General features: G+C 39.6%; 1 protein-coding gene across 6 annotated transcripts; it reads left to right on the top strand.

The window, feature by feature from the left end:
- Positions 1-385: 385 nt before the first annotated feature.
- On the top strand, positions 386-27,717 carry MLF1 (myeloid leukemia factor 1). 6 transcript variants are annotated; one of them, XM_039489992.1, is made up of 11 exons: positions 456-556; positions 1,357-1,366; positions 1,454-1,526; positions 1,662-1,788; positions 15,498-15,660; positions 19,636-19,680; positions 23,354-23,440; positions 24,167-24,295; positions 25,455-25,614; positions 25,984-26,116; positions 27,411-27,717. In XM_039489992.1, exons 4-11 carry the CDS (start codon positions 1,679-1,681, stop codon positions 27,520-27,522), a joined length of 939 nt encoding a protein of 312 aa, XP_039345926.1. In that variant the 5' UTR covers positions 456-556; positions 1,357-1,366; positions 1,454-1,526; positions 1,662-1,678; the 3' UTR covers positions 27,523-27,717. The 6 variants fall into 6 exon arrangements, with proteins under 6 accessions (XP_039345929.1, XP_039345924.1, XP_039345928.1 ...); XM_039489991.1 differs by lacking the exon at positions 1,357-1,366 and having other exon boundaries at positions 443-556; XM_039489990.1 differs by lacking the exons at positions 1,357-1,366; positions 1,454-1,526 and having other exon boundaries at positions 413-556.

Genomic DNA, 27,717 nt, shown 5'->3' with positions numbered 1-27,717 from the left:
GTGCCCTGCCCTCGGGGCTCCCTTCCCCCTGTCACGGTGTCCTGCCCAGTCCCTGCCCCCCAGCCTGCCCTAGGGGCTCCCCTCCCCCTGTCACGGTGCCCTGCCCTAGGGTCTCCCCTCCCCCTGTCACGGTGCCCTGCCCGAGGGGCTCCCCTCCCCCCGTCACGGTGCTGTCCGCCCGCGTAAGCTACTGTCCTTGAGGCTCGGGCAGAGCTAGAAGCTTCTAGACCTGGCCAGCAGCCCAAGCCAGGCCTTGTGTTGAAAGCGGTTGCCAGGGTAGCAGCCCCGCCACGACACCCTCTCACTCCGTTCCCCCACCCTATTGCGAGGCAGCCAAGGCCAGTGGCAGCCAATAGGAAGCGAGCGGCGCATGACGTGTGCTTGGTGGGCGGAGGGAGAGGCGAGCCGCGGGGAGCCGGCGGGCTCCGCTCCCGCGCTGGGGCCGTAGCTGCAGTGCCACAGCCCGTCGGGAGGGAGGCCGGCCGAGGAGCGGAGTCGCAGCCATGTTCGGGGCTGGGGGGCTGAGGGAGCTCTTCGAAGAAGACCCCTTTTTCCGGTGAGTGGTCGGCGGGGCGAGGCACCTGGCGGGGGCAGCTCCCAGCCTGCGGGGCGCTCGGAGAGCTGGACTGTCCGGCGGGAAGGGACTGGCTGCTCCTACCCGCCCGAGGCTGCACCGGCCGGCCTGATGCGTGCGGCTGTCTGCCTCGCCCGGCTCATCCTCGCACCCGGAGCGGCTTGGAGCCGGCTCCTCCGGTCCGTCCCCTCGGTCTCCTTCCCCGGGGTGTGTGTGGGAGCCAAGCGCTGGCGGCGGCCCAGCCGTGTTTGCGCTTCAGCCCTTCCCGGGCAGGTGGGCAGGGTGGCTGAGTGTGATGCGCGCTGAGGAGACGTGAAGGGGAGGGGTCCGAATTAGAACCGGGATCTTCGACCCCCCCTGAAGTACTAACCAGAGAAACAGTTGAAAGCAGAAGATGGTGAAGGCGCATGGTTGTGAGCGTCCTGCTCTGCGCCTTTCAGCTGGGGAGGAAACCTGACCGAGCCACTTAGGGAAGACTTTGGGTCAGGGACTTAGGCTGCAGCTCTGTCCACAGCGCCTCCATTGCAATGGGGGGAGTGGGCTGGCATTTTTATCGTTGTGTTCTTGAGATCTGCCGGTGGCGGATGGTCAGGCCAGTACATGCAAAGCATATGAAGCACTGGAGTTCATAGTTGCATAACTGTCCTCCAGATAGCAAAGTGTGGCATCTTTGTGTCTGTGTTTAATGCCTTTACGTGTGTGTTAGATATAGATAGATTTTCTTGGTTTACAATATGTTCCAGCAAACACTGGGTTAATACATCTCTTATTTTAATCTCAAGGAAATGACAGGTAAGGAAAACATGAATTGATTTCCAGAACCATCATACTGGTGCTCTTCTTCTCATCTCCCTTCTTCTCCCACTTTCCCCACTCAAGACTACCCTACGAAGAAGTCAGTGTTGTGTGATGGGTATTATCACATCCTAGTTGGTGAAATGTCATATCAGAGGTAAATGCCAGTCATCATACTCTCACGCTATTGCACAAATCGTTTGTATATTGCAGTCCTATTGGCTAAAATGCCCATATCTTATATTTAAAAAAAAAAGATTTAATCCATATTTTTATGATTTCTTAACTGCAGAAAATGTGGGTTGCCTGATGCTTCAGTTGATCCAGTGGGACTGTAAAGATAACAGACTACAAAAAGTGATTTATGATTATGCAACGTCAATATTATGCAGAGCCCTAATAGACTATGCGGAGCACAGGTATTATGAAAACTCTACTAGGTTTTTTTCTTACGTACTCTACCTAAAGAAACTTTTAAATTAAGGATCACAGTCTGAGAAGATTGTGCATCAATAAGAACATAAGAATGGGCATACTGGGTCAGACCAGTGATCCATCTAGCCTAGTATCCTGTCTTCTGACAGTGGGTGCTGATGCCAGATGCTTCAGAGGGAGTGAACAGAACTGGGCAGTTTTATCAGGTGAGCCCTCCCCGGTTCTAGCAGTCAGAGGTTAGGGACACTCAAAGCATTGGGTTCCATCCCTGATCATCTTGGCTAATACCTATTGATGGGTGTATCCTCCATGAACTTATCTGATTCTTTTTTGAACCCATTTGTACTTTTAGCCTCCACAGCATCCTCTGGTAACGAGTTCCACAAGTTGACTGTGTATAGAAGTTCTTCCTTTTGTTTGTTTTAAACCTGCTCCCTATTAATTTCATTGGGTGACCCTTGGTTTGTGTATTATGTGGAGGGATAAATAACACTTCCTTATTCACTTTCTCCCCATAGTTCATGATTTTATAGACCTCTATCATAGCTGCCTTTAGTTCTCTCTTTTCCAAGCTGAATAGTCCCAGTCTTTTTAGTTTCTTCCAAAGGGGAACTGTTTCATACCTCCAATCATTTTTGTTGCCCTTGTCTGTATTTTTTCCAGTTGTAATATATCTTTTTTGAAATGGGGTGACCCAGAACTGCACACAGTATTTGAGGTGTGGGCATATCATGCATTTTATATAGTGGCATTATGATATTTTCTGTCTTACTCCCTTTCCTAATGAATTTTGGATGCTTCTGCACATTGAGCAGAGGTTTTCAGAGAGCTATCCACAATGACTCTTAAGTTTTGTCTGTGTAGTTGGGAGTATGTCTTCCAAGGTGCATTACTTTGCATTTATCAAGACTGAATTTCACCTGCCTTTTTCTTGCCCAGTCAGCAAGTTTTGTGAGATCCCTTTGTAACTCTTCGCAGTCTGCTGTGGACTCAACTAAAGCAAAAAAAAAAAAAACTTTTGAAGTATGAGATATGCCAAAACAATCCAAATCACATCACTCTATGTAATTTCTTTCATTCCCTTCTTCTCCCACTCCTTTTATGTCTCTAATCTAGATTATAAACTCTAACCTCTATAGAATAGTTACAATGTCTTCTTAAAAGTAGCGAAGAGTCCTGTGGCACCTTATAGACTAACAGACGTATTGGAGCATGAGCTTTCGTGGGTGAATACCCGTCGGTATTCACCCACGAAAGCTCATGCTCCAATACGTCTGTTAGTCTATAAAGTGCCACAGGACTCTTTGCTACTTTTGCAGATCCAGACTAACATGGCTACCCCTCTGATACTTAATGTCTTCTTACAAATCTAAAGCACACACCCATCAGTGGTGCTGTAGAATAATATCTGAAAGAAGAATTTGGCCCTACATCATCACTAATTAGGAACAGATTATTCATTATTGCATTTATTGACACTTGTAAGGATTAAATTATCAATAAAAATCTTTAGTAAAGCTGGTCAGGGTGATTTTTTATTATTATTTTTGTCTGAAACTGACTGTTATTGAGTAAAGGTTGATCTTGACCTATTTCTCAATTTGTTGGGAATTTATTTTTCAAGAATTCTTCAATGTCCATGTTCCATTTGATATTTCTGAGATAAAAATTTCTGGGTTTTTTGTTCCAAACAAACTTTTATTTTAAAATTTAAACTAATTATAGTAAAATAAAAAGGATCAAAAATCAAAACATTTTGAAAATGTTAAAACATTTCAATTGTCCTGACTAAATTATTTATTTAAATTCCCCCCCCAGATTGTCAGTTCACAAATATTTTGGAGATTGACCTTTTTATCTGGGTTGAGGGCAGGAAATTTTTTCAAAATCTCTAAAAATGTCCCAGGATGGGACTACCATTTTCCACCCAGCTGTAATAATGTTTTTATAACATGATTCCATACTGGGGGTTGCTGAGTGGGAGAAAAGAAAATACATGAACTTTATGAATCAGAACAACCACTAGCCTCTATATACGGCCCAGCAGCTCCCCCTTAAAAAGTCCTCCCATACAGAAAAATCCAAACATTGCTGCTACCTTTGAAGCTTCCAGTCGCAAGTTCATGCTGCCCCAGTACTTGTCAAGGTTACTCCTTGCCCTAGTGTGTGTGTGTGTGTGTGTGTGTATATATATATATATATATATATATATATAATAAATTTTTTTTTCTGAAATATTTTTTTGTTCTAGTTACACATGACACTACAGGCTATATTTTGAAGGTCAATCATATCAGCTGTCTCAGTTCTCTGCTTCAATACTTGCCTACTACATGGAAGTACCTTTACTTCAAAAGTAAGCAGCCAAGGCAGGAACCTTTAACATCTCTGGATTTCCCCATCATGGTCCATTTTGGTCAATTTCACGGTCATAGGATTTTTTAAATCCTAAATGTCATAGTTTCCGATATTTAAATCTGAACTTTCACTGTGTTGTAATCGTGGGGGTCCCAACCCAAAAGTCATGCATGGTGGGGTCGCAAGGCTATTTTGGGGGGGGGGGGGGGGGATGTCATGATATTGTCATCCTTACTTATGCACTGCTGCTGGCTGCGGAACTGCCTTCACTGTCTGGCCACCTAGCTCTGAAGGCAGCAGCGCAGAGTTAAGGGTGACATGGTATGGTATTGTCACCCTTATGCGTTGCTGCTGGCAGCGGTGCAGAAGTAAGGCTTATAATACTATACCGTGCCACCGTCACTTCTGTGCTGCTGCTGTTGGTGGCTCTGGCTTCAGAGCTGGGCTCCCAGCTAGTAGCTGCTCTCGGCCACCCAGCTCTGAAGGCAGCGCCACCACCAGCAGCAGTACACAAATATGAGTAGCATATAATACAACAGCCAGATTTCACAGGGGAGATCAGCTTTCATGGTCTATGACATGTTTTTTATGGCCGTGAATTTGGTAGGGTCTTACCCATTATGCTAGAAAGGGAGTTTATTTTAGACATTTGGCAAGCCATGCTCCTGCTAAAAAATGAAGATGCCTGTGCGAATTGGAAGTTATACTACAGTTTGAATATGTAAGTATACTATAACTGAAAAGCCACTCCTGCTCACATATCTCCTATATAAAACAGGAGTTGGTTGGCTGAAGGGCTGACATACAAGGTGGAAACTAGTCAAAACAAGCATTATTTATAAGAAGTAATCTCTAACCTCGGACAACACAGGTTAGCATTCTATTTGTTTCTCCTGAGCTGCGAGACAGGGTTGCACATGAGGAGATAGCCAGTGTTACCTTTGGCAAATGTATCTGCAGCAGGAGTTCAGAGAAACTACAGTGGATTAGAGCAAAGAAGAAACTGAGCAACATAAGAACGGCCATACTGGGTCAGACCAAAGGTCCATCTAGCCCTGTATCTGTCTACCGACAGTGGCCAATGCCAGGTGCCCCAGGGGGAGTGAACCTAACAGGCAATGATCAAGTGATCTCTCTCCTGCCATCCATCTCCATCCTCTGACAAACAGAGGCTAGGGACACCATTCCTTACCCATCCTGGCTAATAGCCATTTATGGACTTAACCACCATGAACTTATCCAGTTCTTTTTTAAACGCTGTTATAGTCCTAGCCTTCACAATCTCCTCAGGTAAGGAGTTCCACAAGTTGACTGTGCGCTGCGTGAAGAACTTCCTTTTATTTGTTTTAAACCTGCTGCCTATTAATTTCATTTGGTGACCCCTAGTTCTTGTATTATGGGAATAAGTAAATAACTTTTCCTTATCCACTTTCTCCACATCACTCATGATTTTATAGACCTCTGTCATATCCCCCCTTAGTCTCCTCTTTTCCAAGCTGAAGAGTCCCAGCCTCTTTAATCTTTCCTCATATGGGACCCTCTCCAAACCCCTAATCATTTTAGTTGCCCTTAGTTTAGTTACCCCAAATCATTTTAGTTGCCCTTTTCTGAACCTTTTCTAGTGCCAGTCAGTATAGCAACCACCATCCATTCTTCCAAAACAGACAAGAAGCTATAACCAGTGGAGCTATTTCTCTTCCGTACGTATCACTGTGAAATTACCTCACGGGTGATCTGTGCAAGATGAGTTGACATAACAGTGCTAACAGTACCTTGAGGGAAGTGTTTATTGCACAGAAGAAGTTGTTAGGGGAAGGACTGTTCAAGGATTAACATGGTTTACAACAATTTTGACTGAGTACAGAGTTCATTAGACAAAACTGGCTGTGGGTAAAACACAACAAACATTAAACTCTGTACTGCACTAATAAATGCTGTTCAACATATTAATAAATGATCTGGAAAAAGGGATGAACAGTGAGATGGAAAAGTTACAAGCCATACTAAATTACTCATGTTAGTTAATTCTGAAGTAGACCAGGAAGAATTATATAGGGATCTCACAAAATTAGGTGACTGGGCAAAAAAATGGCAGATGAAATTCAATCTTAATAAATGCAAAGTAATGCACGGTGGAAAATATAATCCCAACAATACAGACAAAATAATGGGATTTAAATTAGCTATTACCACACAAGATGGATCTTGGAGTCATTTTGAATAGTTCTCTGAGAACATCTGCTCACAGTGCAGCAGCAGTGTTTTTTTTTAAAAAAAAAAAGCTAACAAAGTTAGCAACCATTAGGAAAAGGCTAGATAATAAGACAGAAAATATCATAATGCCACTATATAAATCCATGGTTTGCCACGCCTTGAATACTATGTGCAGTTTTGGTCACTCCATCTGAAAAAAATAAACATAGAATTGGGAAAAGTACAGAGAAGGGCAACAAAAATGATTAGGGGTATGGAACAGCTTCCGTATGAAGAGAGATTAAAAAGACTGGGTCTGTTCATCTTAAAAAAGAGATGAATAAGTGGAGTATGCTAGCATAGAATACGCTACTGTAAAATCATAAGTGGTGTGGAGAAAGTGAATAAAAATGTTATTTACCCTTTCACATAACACATGAAATAGGGGTCACACAATGAAATTAATAGGCAGCAGGCTTAAAACAAACATAAGGAAGTTGTTCACACAATGCACAGTCAGCCTTTGAAACTCAATGCTAGGGGATATTGTGAAGGCCAAAAGAATAGCTGGTTTCAAAAAAGAATTAGATGAGCCATTGATGGACCTGTCCGCCATGAACTTTTACCCAAGATGGTCAAGGATGCAACCCAGTGCTCTGGGTGTCATAAACTCTGTCTGCTAGAATCTGGGACTGGATGACAGAAGATGGATCACTTGATAAATTGTCCTGTTCTGTTCACTCTCTCTGAAGTATTTGTCATTGTCCACTGACAGGATACTGGGCTAGATGAACCATTGATCTAGCCCACTATGGCCATTCTTATCTTGATTGGTACCATTGACCTCTAGAAACTCATACAATATTGTGGCAACTAGATGTGCAAGATTTTACAGGAACTGCAAAATTTCCCTTAACAAGGATTCCCACATGAAAGCCACAATTGTTAGTAATTGTCCCATTTAGAAACTGTTTTCATTTATATATGAAAGGAAAGATGAAAAATGTAAAGTCTAGTTTATTGTAGGTCACATGTTTAAAGGATAGTGGAAACACCATCATACTTTCAACTGTCATAATTCCTCCTTTTTTCTGGCTCCACTGCTGCACTAGCAGATGGGGGATTGTTTGCAAGGGAAAAAAAACGTACGTGTGTGTGTGTGTGTGTGTATAAGAGAGCATGTGAGAGTGAGAGATTGACTGCTGGAACAGTTCTTGCAGAGCTGCTTTACATACAGCTACGGGGATCAGCTTACTTCTTCAGCCAATGACTAGATTAACTGCCAAATTAGTATAATAAAGGCTTCCACTACCTCACAAGGAGAGATTTTTGACTGATGAACTGGAAATAGTGTCTGGGTTAAGAGTAATATTATAAATGTCTCCGTCTCTAGACAGCTGTCCCTGGGAAGCACTAGTTGATCTTGGCCAAAATGCTTCCAGGACCTAGATGACTTTCCTTCTGAATAGCTCAGGCAAGTGCAGAAGCTAGATCTCTTCTGTTGTTTTTAACTTGCCAATGTGTTTTATCACTCCAGATGTTATCTTCAGTGTGACTTTCTGCTGCTTCTGACTTCATTCCAAATCAGAACTAACAGAATTTTATTTTAAAATAGTGAATTAATTAAATTATTTAATTCCAAACAACAAGGAGTCCTTGTGGCACCTTAGAGACTAACAAATTTATTTGGGCATAAGCTTTCGTGGGCTAGAACCCACGAAAGCTTATGCCCAAATAAATTTGTTAGTCTCTAAGGTGCCACAAGGACTCCTTGTTGTTTTTGCTGATACAGACTAACACGGCCATGGCCAGCTTTAGATCAATTCCCCGGAATCGGGCCCTGCACCTAAGAGGCCCCGCACCTTAGGTGCCTTTTTAATTTTTTTTACTCACCAGGTCTACTCTGGGTCTTCGGCATTTTGGGGGTGGGGGAGTGTCCGCTCTGGGTCTTGGGCGGCATTTCGGCGGCGGGGGGTCCTTCGGTGCCACGGAAGACCTGGAGCGGACTCCCTGCTGCCGAATTGCCACCGAATTCCCAACCGCTGCTGGGTATTTGAATTTGTCCCTGCAGTTCATAAAGCCGGCTCTGAACATGGCTACCACTCTGAAACTTAATTCCAAATGTGATCTTCCAGGGTGGATTTTATTTAAGTCAGGAAGACTTGATTTAATCATGGATTTCTACATAAAAGTGCATTCTTCACAACTCAGATAGATGTAGGTTTCATTTTTAGAAGCAATTTGCCTGTGACATCTGCTCTGTTGTGTGGACTGTGTCCTGCTCTTAATGACTGAACCATGTTAATGAAGTGTGGGTTCTCAATCATACAGAAAGGAGAGTTTGTTGCATAAACAAACCAGGCAATTTTTTCATCAATTACCTCTTTTTGTAATCTGCTGATTCTTATCACAAACTTATCTGTGGTTGTTTCTGGATGATGGACATTTTTTTTTCCTTTTTGCTACAGATGATATACTGTGGCTATGTGTGACATACATGATGTGACTGAAACACTATGGCAGATATCTCTAAAACTGTAGAAAATAATGGTGATCTTGAAGGTGGATAGTCTTCAGAATCCTGTATGTTGAGGATGGATTCTCCTAAACAAAATAAGTCAGTGCAGTTATTTAATTACCATACTGCTAATTTAATATTACTCATTGCATTCACTAACACTCAGTACTACTTTAAACGTGAAATTGTAAAAGGACGATCTGCCTATTTCAGCTATTTATTTTTTATCACAATTGCATCTAAAATGATAGTACCATAGAGTAACAACTATATTTTTTTGCTCAAACATGAGAATTCAAGAATATTCCAGAAGGAAGACAGGCAGTCCTTAAGAAAGAAGTATGTAAGAAAAAAGTTTACCAACCTGAAGATCCTGCATGTTCAGACATGTTCCTTTTTATATTCTTCAACGCAGCTTTCTCCTGAGAAGGAACACTTCTCATGATGATGTTTCATTCAGACAACCAGGCCTTGCATTTCTTTGTTGTACTGTTTGCATTTTGCACGCATGCCTGTCTTACCCACAAGTAGAGGAACTTCATTACGATATTCCCAAACTGGGTCTCTTTTACAGCCTGCTGCCATTATAGGTTTTCCCTTCTAGTGAGAGAATGGTATGGTAGATCTCAAATCAGTGAAGTCTACACTCGGAAAGACCTCAAGACTTCTGGAATATGCTGCTCAAACAGTTTCACTTTTGTTTCTACTGCCTGTCCCTCCCTTCTCACATTTATCTCCAGACTTCTTCTCCTTGTCCAGATCTATTCTGCCCCCAACAATCTTCTATTCACTGAACTTTTTGAAATTTTGCACTTTTAGAGAGAGGTAAGGGATCGATTGACTCTGTGTACATAAATTTGCACTGGGACAATAGGGTTGAGGTCTGTTATTTCTCACCACTATATATTATTTATTTTAAAACATTTTTGCTGTTAACAAGCTTGTTATCTCTGGAGACACAAATCCACAGTTTCATAACTGCAAAACTAAGCATCTCTGATGGTATCTTCTAGACTGAGCACTGAGTCCCATTGGGTAGATAGAAAGATTAACCTAAATAATCTATACAGAAGCCCCTGGAACCCCATAAAATTGGTTCCCTAATCCATAAACTATTGGAACACATTTACAAAACTGTTCTTATAACATATTCATGTAATGTTTCTCATACTATAGAATTAGAATTTATAATCCCTGTTCCATAATGAGATCTCTTTGAGCTATAATGTATCATAATTAAAACTATCTTTACATAGGTTTTTTTCTTGAAAAAGCATTTTATCAAATAAATCCGATTTTTTTATTTAAAAAAAATATTTATTTTTATCCACCCTGTGATCTTCTAAAGTAATAAAAATACGGTTATTCAGTTGAACACACATCTTAGAATAAAATATATGATTAAAATAAAGAGTAGCAATAATATTTTTGTTACCATTTTCTGAGAACATTATTTTCAACTGGGAACGAAGAGCACTTGAATTTAGGAACTTCAGACTTTGTCCTGCAAATGCTTACACTTGCAGGTAACGTATCTCAATGGAGTTACTCACAAGAGTAAAGTTACTTGCTTGCATAAGTGTTTGCAGTATCTGGATTTTCATTTTTAAAGTGATTTATATTTTGTCTTGCTGTAGTGATTATGAATTATGCCTGATTGATAGTTTAAAAGACTGGATCCTCCTCTGTCCACAGAGCATACACAATTCAGGTGGTAACAAAGGCTATCTTTCCTACCAACTACAGTAGCTCCTGAGTTGGAGGACCTGCCTGTAGAAGTGAGACAATAGTTCAATCCTCAGAGCCACCGAATCCTTAGCTTCTCTACTGCAACTGTCACAACAGTTTTGTGATATGAACATTTGTTTGAGGTGAACTGAGACCCGTACAAAATCACTTCACGTAAACCCCTTCACCATCAGATTGAAGAAACTTTTGGTTACTATTGACCTGGATGGAGTATGAACTGTGCCTCAGATGAGAGAGGTTCTATATCCGATTCCTAATCCTCTCAAATTCTTAATTTGACCTTTACTGGAAATTTATCTACCAATTAGATCATAATGCAAATGTAATTACTGCATAATAGTGGAACAACAGATTTGCTTTGCTATCAGAGTTGCCATTGCTTCCATTATAAATTTACTTATAGTGGCTTATAACATTTTTTTTTAACATGTGAAGAACAGAAGCTTGGTGTGCAAGATCCTTATCTAGTAGTGAAGCTTTAAAAAGAAAAAACAATTCTTGAGAAAGTCAGTCAGTTTTGTAGCATAGGGGTACAAAACATGCAGGAACTCGTACGTCAACTTTCCTCACCATTATATCTTCCTCTTTCTCCCCCCGAAACCCGCAAACTCAAACTTGAGCAACAGATGAGTTATAAATATTTAAAAAAGAATTGGCATCTTCTCTCTCCATGATGGGTTGTTAAACTTAAATGGGTTTCTCCATCTCTTACTGTCTGATAATGCCTGACCAGACTGTACCACTGCAAATATTGTATGTCCTGCTAGGACCAACAATGGGCTGGAGTCAAATTTAAAAAACAAAACAAAACCCAAAGCTACACCTCTACCCCAATATAACACGACCCGATACAACACAAATTTGGATATAACGTAGTAAAGCAGCGCTCTGGGGGTGGGGTGGGGGGGGCTGCGTGCTTCAGCAGATCTAAGCAAGTTCAATATAATGTGGTTTCACCTAAAACGCAGTAAGATTTTTTGGCTCCCAAGGACAGCGTTATATCAGGGTGGAGGTGTAGTATGAATGAGATTGGCTAACTCCTTATCCCTGTAATTATGATTTGAGTTGTGGTCTTCAGAGATGTAACAGTGCTCAACTGAACATGTTGTGTCCCCCAAAACACAGAGTTGTTAGCTTTCCATTCTTAAAACTAAAATACCCACCTGTTGAAGTAAAATAACAGATTGACAGAGCCAGAAGAATACCTAGAAGTCACCTAGGTGACAGGCCCAACAAAGAAAGTAACAGAACTCCACTAGCCGTCACCTTCAGCCTCCAACTAAAACCTCTCCAGCACATCATCAAAGATCTACAACCTATCCTGAAAGATGATCCCTCACTCTCACAGATCTTGGGAGAAAGATCAGTCCTTGCTTACAGACAGCCCCCCCAACCTGAAGCAAATACAAGCAACCACACAACAAAAACACTAACCCAGGAACCTATCCTTGCAACAAAGCATGTTGCCAACTCTGTCCACGTATCTATTCAAGTGATACCATCATAGGACCTAATCACATCATCCACACCATCAGGGGCTCGTTCACCTGCACATCTACCAACGTGATATATGCCATCGTGCCAGCAATGCCTCTCTGCCATGTACATTGGCGAAACCAGAGAGTCTCTACGCAAAAGAATAAATGGACACAAATCTGACATCAGGACCCATAACATTCAAAAACTAGTAAGAGAACACTTCAACCTCTCTGGTCACTCAGTAATGGACTTAAAGGCGGCAATTTTGCAACAGAAAAGCTTCAAAAAGAGACTCCAATGAGAAACTGCTGAACTAGAATTAATTTGCAAACTAGATACCATTAACCTGGGCTTGAATAGAAACTGGGAGTGGATGGGTCCATTACATAAATTGAATCTATTTCCCCATGTTAAGTATCCTCACACCTTGTCAACTCTCTGGAATGGGCCATCTTGATTATCACTGCAAAAGTTTTTTTTTTCTCCTGCTGATAATAGCTCATCTTAATTAATTAGCCTCTAGAGTTGGTATGGCAACTTCCATCTTTTCATGTTCTCTGTATGTATATATACCTTCTTACTATATGTTCCATTCTATGCATCTGATGAAATGGGATGTAGCCCACGAAAGCTTATGCTCAAATAAATGTGTTAGTCTCTAAGGTGCCACAAGTACTCCTGTTCTTTTTGCGGATACAGACTAATATGGCTGCCACTCTGAAACTTGTCTTGTTTGGTTATTATCAAACCTGAAATTTTTGTATACTCTATACATAGGATTGCACCAGCAGCTCCCCTTTAGCCACATCACAAAACAAGATCCTGTGCATAAGTTACTGGACTGAGAGTTGGGAGATCTGTTTTATTTGTGGGTCTGCCACTGACTCATTGTGTAGCCTTTGACAAAACACTTAATCTCTTTGTGTCTGCTTCCTAGACAATACCTATGCTCACACTTTACAATCTCACTTTTGTAAAGCATTTTGAGATCCTTAGATGAAAAGTGCTTTAAATATTATGTATGAAATATTTCAGATTCTTAGAATGCATTACGGTTATATGCACATGCTCTTGCAGAAATATTGGAGGAATGTTAAGAATAAAAAATCATTCAACATTTCCTGCAAGATGGCCAAAAAGTAAGACCTCAATTTTTTTCATGTTTCTTTGACTTGCTTCATTTATAAGTATAGAGTTAATACCTTTACCAATTGCCAAATATCAGTAGTTTTGTTTTTTAAAAACAAGCCTTTTGTTGTACCATGTTTAATTACTGCATTTTTCATGACATGTTTTCTCCTGAAAGTTATATCCCCACGGGATGAAATGTAATGCAACTTGCTAGACAAACTGTACTTGGAAAACTGCTACAAGTCCTGTATGTTCTTGGGCATGGCACACTGAGCATATTTCATTTGGTGCCTAATAGGGAGTGAGACCAGTCCTTTGTGTGGGAAAGAGAAGATGGATAAAGCCTTCAGATAGTTTTTCTATGTGTTAAATTATTTAAGAAATGGTATAGGCATTTTGTATTTTGGTATCTAAACATATTTAAAGTCTGTGGAGTAGGAAGAGGCTTTATGGAAGTGTATGTATGCAATTATAAATTGTGGTGGCACTCCTATGCTTTATGGTTTTGAGAACAGTGGTTGTACAGGTGAAAACTTGCTTGTGCTTGTATTTCTCACACTGTGAGTAAGGCATTTATCCTGTGAATAACTGCCAAGACACTTTGATGCCTTATAGTTGCTTATCATGTTTGGACTGAAGCTAGAACTAGGAATCATGTATGTAGGGTGGGTTAGAGACTGCTCTTAACAATAAAAAAAAAACTACTTCTAGACGTGGAATTGTTTGTCTGCACTGACATGGATGTAAAGTACATGCATAGGTTAAAGAGACACTGGTTAAAAATCATGATTTTTAATAAACGTCTTCACCCAATATTACAAATATAACTCTAGATTTTTTAAGACAAGTCTTACGTAGCCAGTTTTAAAAACAAACTTCCGTACACCATGGGGCCTAGTGAGAGAGAGAGGGGTATGGAGGAAGGAGAAAAGTCAAGGGTGGCAACATAGCTATAAGCCTGGGATGTAGTATTTAATGGAGAGTGGTAAGGAAAGAAATTAATCTTTAGTGAGTATAAGGAGATGATTGGATGTTGGAGACGACATGCCTGTGAGGCTAGGAGGGTGATTTGGGTCTCATTCACATAGAGGCAGTTGGCACCATGGGAGGAGTTAAGATTTCTTAGAGCCAAGAAGAGGGACTGTGGACAGAAGCCTGATGGACACACATGAAAAGGATGAGGGGAAGGAGGACAAGAAGCTATTGAAGAGAGGAAGGATTAAGAATTATCACTTGAATTACACTAAAAGGAGAGATGCAGCTACCTTGTTCAGGTTGGCTTCAGTGTAGTAGAGAAGGTAGTAAATGGGGTGGATGGGATCTGGAGGAGGTTAAAAGAAAGTTCACTGTTCTTCAGGAATGTGGAGACACAGATTGGGAGTTTATGGGGAAAAAACAAGATCAGATTTAGAAGAGTAAGTGGGGGTAGGAGAAGAGAGAAAATGCTTTCCAAGATGGAGAAGGGGATAAAAGGGCATATTTGGAGGGAAAGAGAGACGAGTAGAGGTGGGCAGAGAGCTTAAAATAAGGGAGAATGAGCCAGGAATGGATTTAGTGAATGGTATGGGCCTCGAAGGTGGGGAAAAAAACAAACATAGGAGGGATGGAAACAACCACATGGAGAGACGAAGAACCAAGCCTAATACGAAGATAGGCGTATTCAAGTTTTAGAGATCTGGCTTTTAGTTAGTGTATGGACCAACTGGGAGACAAAAGTGGAGCAGGGTGATGCTCTTAAAACTGAGAGGGAATTCCAGATGTAGCAGGTGAAAGGAATGGGAAGTGTGGCCAACAAATATAAAGTTGATGGTATTAAAGCCTGGCAGGCAGGAAAGGTATGAGATTGGGTTGAAAAGAAGATGGATTTGAAGCATGTGAGATCTCACTAAAGGTGATGAAGAAGAGAATGAAATATGGAGAGTTGAGAGCCAGAGGGGTTGATGATGGGAGGATGAGGCAAAAGAGTTATGGGGAATAGAAGAGAGAAATACATGGGGAGATGAACAGCAGGATGGAGGGAATAAGTGGAAATCTCTGCCTCCCTAGGGTTTATTACAATGGAGCTGTCCATTGAAAACAGTTTTTGCTATCAAGGTGATGAAGTGTCTGGAGATCCATGTGTCTAATGGCTTTAAGTGGAGTTCTGGTTATTGCTCAGCAGGCCTGGCCTATTTCCTAATCATTTTACATAGTTTGGAATTGGTCACGTTAACTTTCTAAAAGAATATTCATGCGTTTTCTTTGTTTCTTCCTCCCACTCCCTAGGGAGCCTTTTGCTGCACAGCATCAATACATGCGTCAAATGATGAGAAGTTTTTCTGATCCTTTTGGACGAGATCCATTTCTCAGTATTACAGAGGGTGGCGAAAGAGCTCGAGGTCAAAGAGGACACCATGATTCTCAGGTTGCTTTGAGAGGAAATCAGAGAGTAAGTCCTTTCATAATCTTGAAGGATTTTTTTCCTTTATCAGTAACTAATTGTTTCAGGTATCTAGCATAACACTTCAATTTTAGACTCTAACCTAGTCTAATGGATGGGACACTGGTCTGGGAACAAGAGATCAAAGTTATATTCCTGGCCTTACGACTGGCCTATGTGACGTTGGTCTAGTTACTTAATCTCTCTACCTACCCTAAAATGGGGATAATGGTACTTGTCTACCTGTTGTAAAGTGCTTTGTGATCTCTGAATGAAAAGCACTATATAAGAGTTTTACTTAACTCATTTGTAGCTGTTTTATGTTAGAACTGGTGATGAAAAAAACACTTATGCATGGCTAATATTTAAATAGTAGGGGATAAAATTTTCCAATGGAAGAGTTTTTCCCTAAACTTCCCTTTATTTTTATATATGAATTTCCTTTATTTAATAATGTTAAAGGAAAGATTTTTAAAACTGGGTATGTAACTTATGCCTTTAATTTACAAACTCATCTCTTGGGCCTACGTAATTATACACACAAATGTTGTCAAGAATTTATGCATTTAATTACTGGAAGCAATATGAGGTGCATAAAGGTGCATGAGGTTGTTCCAGTTGAAAATCTGCCCCTAAACGTGTATGGCAGATTAAATCATCAAAGTTGGATGATTCATAGCTAGCCACTATCAATTTCCTTTAACAGTCTGAAGCTACTGGCCTGCAAAGCCTCCACAAGCCATCTGCTCTTTGAAGTGGAGAGGCTTCAGTCTGTGGAAGAAGACCTATAATACTGGGTTTTTGGTTTTCCATTTAATTTACTTACCGTGTTGTGTTCAGATGATGTTGGCTTTAGAATAGTGAAGGGTCTTGCTTTCTCCATAATTCATTCAGTTTTGTCTGCGCCTAAGTATTGTAATGGCTTGTCATTAACCTTGAATTTCCACTTTCATGGGTGTAAGACACATTTGAAACCTAGTCATCTAAAATTGTTGGAATAATGTTAAACGTTATACAATTTCTTTACTTTGAATTGACGCTTCATATTCTGCATTCAGCCTGATCCTTAAATGTCTTGCCTCCAGTTATATGGCTGTAACAATTAAGGAAGATCAAGTAAATGATATGAAATCTAATAATCCTGGAGACTCTCTGCAAAAGAGAAGAAAATTGGCAACAGTCTGTCTTATATAAAGTACACTTTCAACTGACTGGTCGTGCAGTGACAATTATGGCAATGTTTCTGTTGCTAAATCTAATCTGATTTCTTGGTTTAGAAAGGATATATGTTTTTAAATAATATGACAAATATATTTTATGTTCAAAGCATTTTGACTTTGTTTTAAATTAGATATGAACTACTGCCATTTAGTTCAAGGATAACACAACTACAGGGGGTTGTGGAACTTTGCCAAAATCAGTCACTGTAATTCAAACTTACATATTTGGAGCTTAATAAACATAGCTGGAACTCAAACTGTCACCTGCAGGTCAAGAGTAACTGGCAGATTCTTTCCCCTGTGCTTATAAGCTGAAAGTTAGTTTAAACTATAGATAGAGTTGGACCCACTTGGGGTCTGATTCTGCTTCCATTAAAGTCCATGGGAGGAGTAGGCTCTCAGGCTTCAGTTCAGCAGATGCTTAAATATGGGCTTGACCTTATTTTAAAAAAACAACAACAAAAAAACAGTGGGATTTCTCACTGTCTAATCTCAACAATTGTGAGGCACAGAGGAACATGAGTTGTGGTTGGGAGGAGCTTAGTGTTTGGGGACGCTGAAGTATTTTGAAAGAGCACCAAGAAAAATACATCTGCCTAGTCCTGGTGCCTAAAGTCACCCCAATATTCTTTTAAAAAAATCTTTGTGGCTGCTCTAAAACTTGTGGCCAAGTTGCACAGAAAACTTAGAGCTGGATACTGTGACCTGATCCTGGTTCAGTGTGCTTGTTTGCTCCAATCATAAGTGTTAGAGAAGCAAGAATGAAGAATTCAGATGAAATCGAAATGCATTTGATAGAGGAACATTTCAAAAGCATAAAGTTCAACATTTCAAAGCATAAATATTTAGAAACTACTGTGGATTTTTGGGTGTAGATATTTTTGCTCAAGGGATGTTCAGTCAGACTTGGTGTTATACCTTGGCTATTGTATAGGGACATATCAGTGTCTTTATTACAGATTTAAATTATACACTTTGAGAAGAATTAGTTTATTTAAAAGCTTTAAAACTTTTTTGTTTGAGTCCATGCTGGGAAATTATCCGGTCATTAATGAAAGTATAATTCTTACTGTGTTTAAGTAAATTACAGTGCTTAAGTTTCATTTTAAAAAGGAACAAAATGTATGTTGCAACAATCTGGGAGCAATCACATTTGTTGTTTTAAGATTTTAACTGTTCTTCCAGGTTTGTTTGAACACTGTTTTCTAAACAGATCACAAAGCTTGTTTTAACTTTTGTTTTTGGATGGGGAGGGGAGTGGAAGAATACAATGCATTAACACATGCAGTAATACTCTGATTTCTTAAGTTGTCTTCAGTGTGTCTGATTCGAGCTGTAACTTGTCACATTTATGAATTTTTAGTTTCTTTCAATAAACAGTTGGATTTTGGTTACCACAGCTATTAAGTAGAACTGGTTGAGAAAAGTTCAAAAAATTCAAAAATTGCTATAGAAAAACCCCCAAAGTGCTGATTTTCTTTTTCCATTTTTTATCCTGCTCTACTACTGAGGAAGCCGCCTTTATGAATGTCCAGTCGTAGTGCAATAAGAGCTTTTTTATGGATTTAAACTATTAGGAAAATATTAAATGGTTTTACATTTTTATTGTAAAATAAAGGATATTTAATTTCTAATTGACCATGATCAAAAACTAAATTATTGTTTAGATATGAAAGGAAGTCGTGACAGTTACTTGTGCATTTTTTCCCAATACTAGCCATCAGCCTTAGCTGCAATGTATATGGCTCCATACAGCATATAATATTCTGCAACCAGATGTTGTATTCCATTTTGAACTTGCATTATTAGAAAGTATTATACTCTTATGAGCCACACACATTTTTGTGTGTGTGTGTGTGTAAATTTTAACATCTCATCCTTATTTCCTGGAAATTTAAATTTGTTTTCCAGCATCTCAACTGCTCTCTCATACAGGGATATTCAAGACCAGCTAGTCAGTTTTACAGGCACTGTATCTGACAGTGTTCATAGCTGCATCTATTTATGCATCTGCACAAGAATATATTTATGCACTGTGGATTTATTAGTCTTCAGACTGTTGTGTATGTGATGATAGATATACTTAGAACTTCTTTGCAATGACCTTTGAAACTGCTGACATAGTAGGGTTGATTTGGTATATCCTGAGGGATCTGAATATTTTAGAGAATATGTATATATTTCATTTTTAAGTCTACATTAATCTCTTGCATTACATAAAATGAGAGCTTATGAGTAGATCAGCTGTATCACTTACTTTAATTTTTCTGCCCTAAAATTTATGCCAGCCTTTTGTAATTTAGTTATGTAAATTTGTTTGTTGAGTAGAAACAGACTTGTTGGTTTTAATTATCCTCTCTGTGACTGCCTCTGCTACATAAGCAGAATTGAGTGTTTGGGGAAGCAGGGGACATTTGAAATAAACCTTATGTTTTAATTACCTCTAGTATAAACGTTGCTATGGTACACAGATTTCTTATTATTTAAGTACTTTTATTACATTTGTATAAATGTGATTTATTCAGCATGAGTGCAGTCATCTGCTTTTATTTTGAAATAATTGTACTCCTGTGTCTACAGAAAACTTTCATGTTATGTTTTAACATATTATAAATCACTGAGGTCCCCTTAAATAACTTTTTTTTTTTTAATTTTACCAAAAACATATTATTTCAGTTGCTGTATGTGAAAGTGCACTGGATTTTCCTTAACCATGATGCATAATGGGTACAATAACTAAAAGGAACTGGTACTTTTCTTCCAGGCAGAGAGCTGCTCCCTCATGCCCTTTGGCAGTTTTGGTAGCATGGTTAGTATCCTGAGAGAAACAGCCCTTGTAACTTTTGCTAACATGTATGTATTGTCTTTCTAACTAAAACAAGAATAATTCATAGCTACATGGTGCTTTCTAACTACTGTAGTTGCTTGTTAGAAATGCTGAGTGATATAACAAAGGAATGTTTGTTTTTATCTAGTGAAAATGCTGAGGTTGAGTAAATATTCTACTGATATCAAGTTTGATACTGCTGCTGAAAATTTTTTTTCTAAATAGTTTGATTTGTCCTTTTAAAAATTGATATACTTTTGTTTCATTTACAAAACTTTTGGGGAAAAGATAATTTCTTTGATTAGTATTACTAGCAGGGCAATATCAGTTCTAGGACCAGAACTTGAATTGTGCCAACATTTTTAGTTTGTTGGGGAATGTCCTCAATAGTTTGGGGGGGCGGGGAATAGCTGGAAAAAATCCTTTTACATTTTTTACACAGATAAAACTCATCCCTGTATCACTGTCATTCTTTGGCCCTTGTAGCCAACTCAGGAGCAACATAAAACAACTCTAACAAATGGAGACGTTTTCCACAATGATAGTGCCTCTGACACAGTGTCTCAAGTGTTATTGCAGGATGGGTGAAGAGTGCAATGCAGAAGAAAATGGGAATACGGAGAGCTTTGACAGGAACATGCACACTATCTTGTGTGGTTGGAAGCCATCATTCTGATACAAGACATTCAAATGATATGCAAGCTCCTTGCTGCTCTGCAATTAAATAATTAATTAGGAAATGTTGTTTCCATAGCAATACCATGTTTCTGCTGATATCATCAATGATACTGGTTCTCCAAAACAAAAGTAGACCAAAGTAGTGTCATTAGCTTCGCCATTGATGGCGAAAGAAAATAACACTGTCAAGAACCTTCTAAGCAATAATATCTCCTGTATATGTGATATGGGAGTGAAGGTGGTAGTTATGGCCATGATTAGAATTTCTGGATGGAAGAAGAGAGTAGAGAATTTGGGGGACCCAAAAACATTGATACACTTCTCTTGTCAAAGGAAATGTTATCTCTCACTCTAAAATGTGCACTAGTCTGATCTGCCTGTTGCACTCTTAATGAAACAGTCATGATTTTCAAATCAAATTAAAAAATGGAATTTTGGCGTCAGTGTTTGGCGTAAGTGTTTAAATTGGCTTCGGGAATGGACATCCTTAAATTAAACTTAGCCAGCCAGCATAATTGTGTGTTTTGAAGTATATTTTTGGGAGCAGTATAGTAACAACCTATAATCTCTTCCCTGTCTGGACAGACACAGATGCTTTACTTAACTTAATCCAGTGACATAGGCTTGTTCAGGTTTTCTTCAGATCCTTGACAATAATTACACCATTTCAAACGCTCATTTTTCTCCTTCAGGCTGTCCCTTTTGATATGGACATTTTTACTTATGAGGCAGTTTTGTGCCGCACTGGAATTAGCTGCTCACTTTATAGTTTTGCATTTTAATTCTGAGTCATTTGTCAGTGATGTGCAAAGATCTCCTTCCCATCCCTACTCCAGAATGACCAGGAAAATCATTTTTTCCATAGTGCTTTCTTGAAATAATATGTTGTGAATTATGCAATTAACTTTTAAACGGTGAAGAAAGGCTTGCTTATGCAGTATTTATGAAACAACTAAAACCTCCAGTAGTTCATTAGGTTAACCCAATGTGGTGCATGCTAGTCAGAAAGGAGTCACTCATATACCTGCTGCTTCTCTTAGGTCTGCTGTCTACTTTATCCAAAGGAGATATAATGCATTTGACGTGTAAATGTAGATCTTGTGACTGAGAATTATAAAAATTGGAGGCTACTCAAAGGTCTGTCAAGCAAATGTGTTTCTTGATATGTCTGTTTCTGTTTGTTATCTTTCTGATCAGAACACCATTCCACGCCTCTTTCTGCCTAATGAAGTTTAGCCATGAGTAACAAATACTTGTATATCATTAAAGAAATGTGGTCTAGATGAAATTACCACAGGGTGGAAGCACAACTGATTGAAAGACCATATCCAAAGTATTATAATGGTTAGCTGTCCTCCTCAGAGGAAGTATCTAGTGGAGCCCTGTAGGGGTCTTTCCTGCTCCAGTACTAGTTAATACTTTCATTAATGACTTGGATAATGAAGTGGAGAGAGTGGTTATAAAATTTGCAGATGATGCCAAACTGGAAGGGATTGCAAGCACTGTGGAGGACAGGATTAGAATTCAAAATGACATTGACAAATTAGAGAATTGGTCTGAAAACACGATGAAATTCAAAAAAGACAAGTTCAAAATATTACACTTTAGGAAGGGAAAAATCAAATGCACAACTATAAAATGGGGAATAACTGACTAGGTGGCAGTTGAAAGGGATCAATGTGGATCATAAATTGAATGCGAGTTAATGTGACACAGCTGTGAAAAAGGCTAATATCATTCTGGGGTGTGCTAACAGGAGTGATATATATATAAGACATGGGAGATAATTGTCCTGCTCTGCTAAGCACTGGTGAGGCCTCAGCTGAAGTTCTGGGCACCACACCCTCAGAAAGATGTAGACAAACTGAGTCCGGAGGAGCTCCGGGGTAGGGTGCGGGGGAGAGGGGTGAGGGCTCAGGGATGGGGCTGGGGATGAGGAGTTTGGGGTGCTTTGGGCTGGGACCGAGGTGTTCAGAGGATGGGCGAGTGCTCCGGGCTGGGGCAGGGGGTAGGGTGCAGGAGGGGCATGTAGGCTCAAGTTGGGGTGTGGGGACAGGCTCAGGGGTGCAGGCTTGGACCCCTTCTTACCTCAAGTGGCTTCTGGAAGCAGCGGTATGTCCCTTCTACGCGGAGACGCGGTCAGGTTGCTCTGCACACTGCCCCTGCAGTACCAGAGGGGGCCATTGGAGCATGTAGGAGCCGGAGGGGGCCATGCCGCAGCTTCCAGGAGCTGCGTGGAGCAGCCACCAACCCTGCTCTGCAGCTGGAGCGAGGCAAGCCCCAGACCCTCAGTGGGAGCTCGTGGGCCATATTCGGCCCGCAGTTTGCCAACCCCTGCTCTATGGAGGTCATAGCACTACCTAATGAGACATTTGTTGAACAATTGCTAATAATGTCTGAAGAATTTCACTGATTACATTTGAAGTCCGCCCTAGATCCTCATTCATGTCCTTTTCTGGCTGACTGCTTTATGTTTATGAACACAACCAGTGAGATTTGCACATTAGAGATGCTCTGCCTACCTTGGTGTTCTAAGGGTGGAAAGACATATTGCAGTTCTAGTTTGTTTGGTTCTCTGGATGTCACCAGAATTGACAGGTTAGTAAGTCCAAAGAGAGGTTTAAAGGGACAGAGACCCCAAACAATTGTCAATGCCATCCTAAATGTGTGCTTGTTTTGACATTCCAATAATTTCTAAAAAACTATGATTTTCACTTCCACAATCCCAAGTTTCCCACCTGTGCTTTTTGGCTTTTAATTTTTAAAAAAGGGAGTTGTTTTCAGCTCATTTGTATTTGTGAATTACTTGTAGGCTCTACAAAGCTTGTGAGAAGTTTATTTGGTTGCATCTTCGGAAACATGCATGTGATGTGATTGTCTTGTCTTGTCAAAGAACAGCCTTAAAATTCACAGTTTATTTTCATTGTTTTGTTTTGTTTGTGCTTTCCTGTAGCTAATAATTTCTCTCCTCCAACAGAATTCAGATTTCAGAGATCCTTTCTTTGCAATTGACAGAACTATATCAAACATGAGAAACAGTATGCTAGAACTGCAAAGAAATTTTGTAAGTACATTTCAAAAATTCAGTCTTAAAAGTATTATTTATATTGACCAGAATAATAGTGTTTAAAACAGTTATTCAGGAAGTCCTATAAAAAGCCATATTGCGATATCTATGGGGTGCAGAGAGAAAATGTTTTTTGTTTTGTTTTTTGCCCAGAAAGTATTGAAATTTTAATTCTTTATACGATCAGTTGTACGTCAGTTATGTCTATATACTTGAATAGAATGTGGTCAAATGTGTTTAATTTATTAAGGTGCTCTGGTAAAACATTTTTGTTATTATCAGTACTGAAGACAGTAGAACACACGAACATTTTTATACCCTTATCCTCTCAAATACATTACATGACTATTTTATTATTTAAGTGCAGACTGTGTACTTTGTTCTGTATATGACACACACATAAAGACAGTTCCTTCCCTTCTGAAGTACCAATCCTGCAATAAACTCCACAAAAGCACATCCCATTGAAGTCAATAGGGCTGTATGAGGGCAGAGGGGTCCCTCTGTGTGGACAGACTGCATGATCAGGGCTTAAAGCAAGATTCACTGGCAAATGCAGAGGATACTGCAAACTCAGGCTTTTTCCCCTCTATTTTTTCCTGATGTAATTCCTCAAAAGTAATATTGAGATGGAGAAGGTGTCTAATGTGGGATACTGTTCTTTCTTCTTAGGTTATCTGCCCGCTTTAATATTTGTATTAATTTGAAATGTATCAATTTCAGGATCATCTCTCACTCAATCCAGATGCACACTCATTCAGTTCTTCTTCTGTGATGACATATTCCAAGATAGGTGATGAACCACCAAAGGTTTTTCAAGCTTCAGCTCAGACCCGCACAGCTCCAGGAGGTGTAAGTATTCTTGAGACATGGCTGAAGAGTGTTATTAAATTGTCAGACTGTATATTAATGCAGACTTAAGTTCAGTCTCCTTTAAAATGCTTACTGGGGTGAATCATTTCTATAATTTAGAAAGATATAGCAATGGTGTAATAGAGTGTATATCTTAGAGTAGATACTGTTTGAAAATACTCTTTAAGGCATTATATCCTGTGCTAGCCCCTACTAAAACTACTTGTATACCCATTTTCTCAAAAGCTGAATAGGTCAGTAATACAGCTACCAATTCTGCATTTGCTGCTTTTTGAACCAGAGTATAATGTCATATTCCTTTTGCCTATTGGGGTATATTTACACCTAAATATTTGCAATCATAAGATACTAAGTCTCCGCATTTATACATGACTTTACCTCAAATCACTTTATGTACCCATAATAGTGCAAAATAGCTACTTCGAATTATCTGTTGAGCCTAAGTACTTGACTTTTAAATGCTTACATAATGCTTCAGATGAAGATGCCCTCTCATTAGCTTCGTTGCAGCTGTTGTGCATCTAATTCTGCTAAGAAATTCAAATTTAAATTTGAACCCTCAAGCAAGGTTCATGAAAGATTATATGCAAGCAGTATGAGGCTGTTGAAAATATCCCACAGCCAATCGTATCAGAGCTCAAGCCAGCACTTGGTTATCAGAAAGGCTCTAATAATATACCTACGAACACAGTGATAAGCGGTGGCCAAGAGTTTCAGACAAGTCAACATGACAGCCTCGTAATTAGTTGCCCTTTCATGTAGAGAATACCAACACATACTTATCTGTTCTGTTGTCAAGGAGAATGTTTAAGGCTCTCTGCAGGGGTTATATTTAGGCTGGGCTCTGACAGATTTTGAAACAATTAATAATCTGCATGCATATTCTCTTCTTAAAAACTGTTGGGTGGTAATATTATCTTTCCTGTCTGCCAACAGTGGGATGAGTATTGTTTGAGCTATCAGTCTTTCAGCCGGTGGAATTAAAATAGATTCAGTAGGAAGCATCTGGTTTTTTTCATAAATTTCATTTTAAAACAAATTTATTTTGAGTTAAAAATAAAACTCTGAGAACTAATTTGTATAATCCACTTTTTCAGTTGAAGTAGCAATTGCAATATAATTTCCCTTCTTTGAGCAGATCAAAGAGACTAGAAAAGCACTTAAAGATTCTGAAAGTGGGCTGGAAAAAATGGCTATTGGTCATCACATTCATGATCGTGCCCATGTAATTAAAAAATCAAACAACAACAAAACTGGTGATCGAGAACTGAATCAAGAATTTATCAACTTGGATGAATGTAAGTCTTCCAGCACACACCTCTGATTTTTTTTTTAGGAAGTGCTGACTTGTTGATCTGGCCCCTTCAGTAGGTGTCAAGTTGGACACCTAAAAAGTGAGGAACCCCAAATTATCAGTCACTTTTGAAAATGCTATTCTGGGGGTGGCGGAGGAGGTGGGGGGGCTTTGGTCATACTTGAGGGTAATCTGAGTGGTAACGTTTTATGGTTTTGAATGAACAGTAATATATTAAATTATATAAAATTCCAGTGACAAAACTTTGTGTTTTAATGCAATTGCTTTGACTAGTGATGTAGCAATTGTAGCTAAATACTCTCTCCTAGGTTTTCATCAGGTTTAAAACAAAAATGTTTTTAACTTTTTGCAGCTGAGGCCCACATATTTGATGAGGAATGGCAGAAGGAGATTATGAAGTTTAGAACATCTGGAGCTAGATGCAATTTAGAAGCTCCAAAACACAGAAGTAACCATCATATAAGCAAGGAAGATGCATCAAGGAGGTAGAAACGGTTTCTGTAATGGCTCTAATTATGCTGATAGTCTTACACTCATTTTCTTTTAAGAAAAAGGAATGCTTGTATTTCATTAATAAGAACTTCCTGTTAGGAACCTTGAGAAGAAATAATATACTTACTCTCTGCTTCACAGATTATGTAGCTGAAGTGTAATTCAGAGTAGTATTTTGATATAACTAAAATTTGAGGAAATACTACGTGTGGCTTTCAGAAGTTTTGGCCGTTTATCCTATTTGGTTATAATTTGACTTGTAAATTTTACAATTTTTTTTTTTTTTTTTTTTTAGACAAGTATGTTTGTTTGAGATAAAAAGATAGAGAATAATGGTAAAATTGATCACATGCAAATTGGGTTCACTGTGTTAAGGCTGAATCCTCCACTCTTTACTCAGAGGTGGATTGGTCCATCCCCTTGAGGAAAAGAGCAGGAGAAGGTCAGAAAATTGCTGTATTCCTCTCCTGGCAGTATCTCCTGGAGTGAGATGCATAGGTTCAGGAGGAGACAAGGCCATCCAACCCCAGAGACCAGGGAATCTGTGGGGAAGAGCATGCCCCATATCTATGAAGGCAGTAGTTATCTGTCCAGCATAGATTGTTTGTTTGTTTTTCTCCATGCTTCTCTTTTGGTCTTTTCTTATCAGCATAACTCCAGTAGGAGGTATGCTGCCCTTGTCAGCTGCTTGGTATCAACCATGGAGGATATATGCAGCAAGAGTTAATATTGGCTCAAACTAATTTCTGGAGTGAGTAGGGAATACTGTGGTAAGAAGAGCTAGTCCTTGTTTCACCTTCTCCCAAACCGTGCAGAGTGCTTTCCATGTGTCACTTCTGCACAGTCCTAGAGGGGAAACATTGCCACACTGCAGAGGCTGCATTAGCCCCTCCTGCAGTATTCCATGGGCAAGTTGTGCTCATGTAAACTGAGTGACAAATCCAGCTCTGGATTACTGCTCAGTTTTTAATCAGGCACAGTTCCCATTCACTTCAGTGAGTTCTGCCAACATGCCAATTTGCAGCTGTCTCTTATCAAATACATAGGTACACAATAAACTCAACAAAAAGCCTAGGCTGCTAAAGCTTCTCATCCACTGAAACATGCTAGTAGTTTTACCAGCAGAGGATGTTTCTAAGTTGTAAAACAGCTTAAATACATATCATAAAGGCTTGCATAAAAATAACTGGATTATTCACTGTGTATTTTGTAAATGGAAAAAATACTTGGCCAATGCATCATATTGTTCAAGCATTATACAATGGTTTTGATTGTGTTTTGTTTCAGGGAGAAACCCCACCCAAAACCACTGATTGCAGGATCCAGAAGACCTGAAGTTTCTGTGGAGAACCTCAATGTGAAAGGATCGCATGTCCCAATCAAAACCAGCAAAAGATAAATGGCTTGTATAATGATTTGGATGGGATCTTTTTCAGAGAAGATAATGGTGCTAGATCATAGACCAATCCCTGGTTTTTAAGTGTTAGTGTGCCCTGCTCGTCTAGTCATTCGACCACTGAATGTTCTTGAAGACACCAGCTCTTTGGCGACTACATCTGGGTCTGAGCAGTAAAAGATTTACCACTGAAAAGCA

The sequence above is a fragment of the Mauremys reevesii genome, linkage group 9 (assembly GCF_016161935.1).
Source record: "Mauremys reevesii isolate NIE-2019 linkage group 9, ASM1616193v1, whole genome shotgun sequence".
NCBI classification, from domain to species: Eukaryota; Metazoa; Chordata; order Testudines; family Geoemydidae; genus Mauremys; species Mauremys reevesii.
Note: the sequence above shows the minus strand (reverse complement) of the source record. Positions and strands in the feature narration are given on the sequence as shown.